Source organism: Ostrinia nubilalis, chromosome Z, assembly GCF_963855985.1.
Source record: "Ostrinia nubilalis chromosome Z, ilOstNubi1.1, whole genome shotgun sequence".
NCBI lineage: Eukaryota > Metazoa > Arthropoda > Insecta > Lepidoptera > Crambidae > Ostrinia > Ostrinia nubilalis.
In genome coordinates, this window is record NC_087119.1 from 13,591,188 (window position 1) to 13,597,187 (window position 6,000).

General features: G+C 34.5%; 1 protein-coding gene across 1 annotated transcript; it reads right to left on the bottom strand.

Moving 5' to 3' along the window:
* Positions 1-3,506: 3,506 nt before the first annotated feature.
* Positions 3,507-6,000, bottom strand: LOC135087124 (tRNA-dihydrouridine(47) synthase [NAD(P)(+)]-like). Its single transcript, XM_063981965.1, has one exon. It carries the CDS (start codon positions 5,642-5,644, stop codon positions 3,854-3,856), a length of 1,791 nt encoding a protein of 596 aa, XP_063838035.1. The 5' UTR covers positions 5,645-6,000; the 3' UTR covers positions 3,507-3,853.

Consider the following 6,000-nt stretch of genomic DNA (forward strand, 5'->3'; position numbering starts at 1 on the left):
GTGTGAGTGGAGTTGCAATCTTCCACAAAGGCAACTTGGTCAGTTGGAGTTCCAAGAAGCAATCATCGGTCTCACTGTCCACAGCGGAATCTGAATACTACGCAGCATCGTTATCTGTAAGTGAAACAGTATATATTAGAGAAGTGTTAAAAGATTTGCATTGTGATAAAGATTTGATTTGCTCATTATATATAGATAATCAGAGTACAATTAAGATGATAGAAAGTTACGAAAATAGCAAAAGGTCGAAACATATCGATATCAAAGTTCATTTTATTAAGGATATTGTTAAAAAAGGCTTAATTACATTGAAATATGTGTGTACTAATGAAAATAAAGCAGATATACTTACAAAGTCTTTGTGCCAGGTTAAACATAACTATTTCTGTAAATCTCTTGGATTGTATTAGTTTGCGATTAATATTTTAGTTGTATTATGTTTTAACCACATTATAGCATCAGAGTTGTGTTGATTAATATTGATTTTTTGAATATTTCAGACTTGTTTTGTATCGAGACGTAAGATAAGTATAGTATAACCTAAAATTTTAGTGTCAATGTCAAATGTCAAGTGTCATTGTGACAGCTCATGCCAAGTGTTGCTATTTAAAGATTAAATTTATTGTCTGCAAGTTCAAGTCAATTTGGCCAAGAAAATTGAGACTTGATCTTGAGCCGGGGTGTTGAATATAATCATTCATTCGGTCTTATTCGATAAAATACTTTATCTGTGGAGCTGTCAAAATGACACCCTTATTCCCGGTCCTCTCGTACTCGCAATGGCGGACGTGTTGTGCGTAGGTTTAATTAGATTATAATTGAGAAGTTAAAAATAAATGTCACTGATTACTTTTACTTATGGGGCTTTCATTTAAACAAGAATTCCGATATTTCCAAGAATAACCTGGTTTTGCCATGTCTGAATACAGTTTTTTTTTCGGTTTCGGTAAAACCGGTTTTGTGACCCCCTAAATCCCACCCTTACGTTCATATAAAAAGAATGTGCGTAATCTATACGTACATAAGGCACCTAAAATAATAGAGAGGAAAGAATTGATTGTATTGAACAATGAACCGTCTCAGCTATAAAAGACCCACTAAACTGAACTGTCCCACCAAACACATTGATAGGGGGCGCCACCATTGTTCACCTGTACAAGGTTTCCCAAAAAGTACTGTCAAGCCGAAGCCCAGAGATAGAGTATCACTAGGGCTACCCGAACACTCGATTTTTTCAAGTTATTTATAATTTTCAGATGATATGATAATGATGAAAATCTTTATCATATTTCAAAAACTGGGATAAAATCTATCCTACGTCCTTTCCCGGGACTCAACCATCTCTATGCCAAATTTCATCAAAATCGGTTCAGTGGTTTAGGCGTGAAAGCAAGACAAAGTTACTTTCACATTTATAATATTAGTATAGATGCAATGTTTTTGCCTCGATTAAATAAAACATTGTGATCAAAATAAAAACTTATTATCAAAATATTTTATAGGTTATTAGGTACTCAATACACAAATCAGCCGGCTCCTAGTCTAAAATTCTTATAATCGAAATTAAATGATTTAAACTACAAATAAAAATGATTCAAACAGTACTAGTTTTTAGGTTCAAATTCGACTGCTCTAGTGGACGCACGGAACGGCAACGTCGCAGTCGACCCATATTATTTGAATTATTTGGCGGGAAAATAGTTTTTGGCTTTTAATTCTGAAACTAAGAGGCCTAGAGATTTGAAATTATGTCTCGTGTGTACTTTAATTATAACGAATTATTTGATCTTTAAAACGCAACTCTAACTTATACGGTTTTAATAATCCACCGTGTGTTACGTGTCACCAGCTTACACATACGTATCGGTTCGTAGTTCGAAAACGGTTCGAAATAAAGCTTTGAAAGATTTGAAGTCGGGTTTTTTTATTCGACTTTAATTTATGAGATATAAAACATTGATGTAGCTTAAATATTTACGAAGATACAGATGTGTAAGCTGGAGACACGGTACTCCAGCTCGCACATAGTTTTTTGATCGTGGTTTTAACAGTATTTGAGCTAAAGTCTTGAAAAGTGGAAAGCCTACTATTTGGATTCGACTGTAATTTTTGAGGTATAATACATTATCGTAGCATAAATATTTACGAAGATACAGATGTGTCAGCTGGAGACACGTGTCCTCAGCTTACACATAGAAAACAACTCATAGTTATGAAGTTCTAATGGCTCTAATTGAATGACTGAGAGGTTTGATGACTCTAATTAGGCTTTTATTGATGGTATACTTGGAATTGCTCTAGGGCCAATGAGGAAGTTGGAGACATTCTCATCCAATATTTAGCTCTCATTGATCGCTATAGGTGTACCAGAATCTCATGGCAAATGGGGAAAATAAACTTTGTTGAGTGCAATACTGGGGAAATTGGATTAAACGATCTTGATACTGTTTAATTTTTTATTTATGACTTTAATATTAATGAACATGAAGTACGAATGCCTACCTATACATTTTAGATTATGTATGAAGAATGTGTTATACATCGGGTTTTTAACATTTATACATGTCTTGAAAAATAAGTAAACCGTATATTACTGTAAATAATTGTATTATGTATCATACTTATAACTTATCACTTCATTCAGAACTAGACGTTTTCTAGGAACTCTACTTGCAATTCTTGATTCTTCTTCAATAGATGATCAAGTTAAAGAGGCATTTATACAGAGTGGAATTTTACTCTTAAAGTACTCTTAATACTGTAGATAGAAAAAATTGCTGAAAGAAAATTCCTTTATTTTCGAAAAAAAAAAGAGAGCTACACTAAAAGATTTTCGAATTTTTTTCGAAAATTCACTACTATACCATACAATTTTCTGTAACATTATTAAAATATCAAAACATTTCACTCCAACTTACTGTCAACTTAACGACGCGCTTTAAAATCAAAGATTGACTTTGAATTATGCCTTATTTTACAATACACATTGAAAACAATATGATTTGCTTGAGGTTTTTCGACTTTTTCACAAAAATAACAAATAGGCATGAAGAGATTACAACATTTCTGCAGCGGCTGACAGATCTCTTGATTTACTTTGACAGGTGACAATAAAGCCATAGACAATTGCCATATGAAAAACACACTTTTCCAATATTTTTATTTGCCATGAGATTCTGGTACACCTATACTACAAAGTTATGTCGTTACTTTTGATGACAGCTGTCATTCTAATCAAGCTATGTTGGATAGACTATAATATAGATGACCCACGCTGAACTGTCCCGCCAAACTCAATGACAGGGGGGCGCTACCATCGTTCAACTATATGGTTTCCAACATGGCAAAAATCGGAACCAGCGATTCGGTATTGACGGTGGCGCCCCGCTGTCAATGTCATCGATAGGACAGTTCAGTATTTTGGAACTATACTTCGAGGTTCGAATCCCACAATAATTTAGATTCAATGGTCTTGATGGGTTGGTACATAAAAAATAAAAAAACTGTTTTGTGTTTTGATAAAAATTATTTATTAAAATAATTTAAAACTTTAAAATAACTTTAAATCTTAATAATTAATTTTAAAAACTTGGTAATTAATTAATTAAAACCTCGGGGCCACCTATGGTGCCCCATTGCCAGGCTATATTTATCCTTTAGATTTTTTTTTGTCAAATTACATTTTTGGCAACAAAATATATCAATAAAATAGTATTTCAAAACAGTTTTAAGTCTACAATAAATAATAATTAGGCAATAGGTAAATCCTTGAATTTAAATTCAATATTTCCATCCCAAAATATAGATACAACAGCTATAGACATAAACAGCTATAAAAATAGACATCTATATTTCACTCATATGAATTGGCTTTGTGTTTGGGAAGGAACTGGAATCCTTCTGGGGTTGGACCTAACAGCATTTCACTAATTTTAATCCAATCAGCACAGTTTCCGGAAGCCATCAGGGTCTCCATATCATCACGGCCAAAATATACTGGAGGTCTTTCATTGATTTTTTGTGGTGGCCGTTCAAGGAGGCCTACTGGGACATATCGGTATAAAAATGAAAGCCACTCCAGTAGAAACCGTCTAGTATTTTCAACACCCTGAGTATCAGAGCCCCAGTGTTCTAAGCCGTAATTAGTATATTTCTTCAAAATTTCGAACCTTTCATGGCTACTGATGTCCCACAGTCTTTGTTCTTTAATTTCAGTAAATATCCAAGGCTTTATAAGTGCCCCACGGCCTATCATCACACCTTGTACAGTTGGTGCCAATTCCCTTCTTTGAATGTAGTCATCATAAGTAAGAATATCACCATTACCAAAAACAGGGCAAGGCTTAGCAGCCTGAGCGCATGTTTCAATATATTCCCAGTCTGCTGATTTAGTATATCTGGCTTCCCTGGACCTTCCATGTAGAGTAATGAGGGATGCTCCTGCTTCATAAATCTTAGGGACAAGTGTGTGAGCAATTTTTTTGGACTGATATACTCCTGTTCTGATTTTAACTGTGAAAGGTACACTAAGAATTTTGGAAGCACATCTGATTGAAGCTTCTAATGTTGGCAATCTATGCATCATTCCACTACCACCACCTTTCTTATAAATTAGGTCAATGGGACAACCCACATTCAAATCTATAAAATCTAGCTCAGTGTTTTCTTGCAGCAATTGGGAAACTTTTGTAATTTGATAAACATTATTTCCACATATTTGGGCTCCAAATAAGTCTTCTGTTTCATGTCTTTTAACTAATGCCCATTCTTGCTTCGTTCCTTTGAGAAGTGACTCACACAGAGCCATCTCTCCACAGGTGATGTCTACACCAAATGTTTTGCAAATCCTCCTGAACGGTAGGTTCCCCACGGTAGTAAGAGGGCTGAGGTACAATTTATCACGCCAATCAATAAGTTTTTTCTCTCTTGGCAGAAGCTTAATTATGTCTTCATCCGTAATGGCCCCACTGGCTTTGCCATTCTCATTAGCATTATCATGTTCAGTGGTATTTGCATTGTTTCCATCTTCTTGATGTTTAGGTTTATTTCTAGTATCCATCATCTTGACTAATTTCTCTGCGAAACTCAAATCATATTTCTTTTTTTGAAGTTGAATTTGTAAAGTTTGTTGAAGTGTGTTTTTGGTGTCGTCTTTCCATAATGCAAATTTTTCTTCATCGACTTTATTAAATCCTTCTGGAGTAATATGACTTGATCCAAATCGACAAGATATCCCTCGTGGGCATCTCCCTCGTAGATCATAAAGATGGCACTTGTTAGTTATATCCTTTGGTTTTACTTTGAGGTAATCTAATGGACTATGCATGAATTTACAATTATTAAACTGACATTGAATTAGTTCATCAGCAGATTTAGCACTCACAATAGTAGGACAAGGTTTGCTCTCCTTGTCATCTCTGTAAGTCTTTGGTCTAGCCTTATTTTGACCTCTACTTTTATTTTTGCTTTTAAAACATTGTTCTTCGTCCCCTTTGGGTTTTTTTGGATCAGTGGCGTCAGATTCAATGTCGTCATCTAATTTGTGCTTAAGAGGACCACTTTCTAAAATTACAGTATTCTTATCTGGTCTTTTTACTACAAATTCTTCTTTGATAACGCATATACCTGCCCCCGAAGTAGACATAGTTTTGGCAACTTATTCTAGCAAATAACGGATCAACACTTGACCTTTAAAACTTTAATTTGTTTTAATAATTACAGAGAGGTCTCCTTCTTCTTCTTGTGTTTCTTGTAATGACTTGGTTTTGGTTTTGGAAACTCACGATTTCGAGGTTATATTTCTTCCTAATTGTTTAGTGCCAATATCAAGTGATAATTTATTTAGCTAGAACATAGGTGTTCTACTATTGTTTTTTCAGGGATTCCGTGGGGACAAGTATTCCCCTAATCAGGTCTCAAGAGAGGTTAATTTTATCGTAAATATTAAATACCGCACGCACCGACCTCAGTCAAAAATCTCCAACTGACAGTTTACTTTGT

Coding starts and splice junctions, on each gene's coding strand:
- LOC135087124 (XM_063981965.1), bottom strand. CDS start 5,644: ATGTCTACTTCGGGGGCAGGTATATGCGTTATCAAAGAAGAATTTGTA.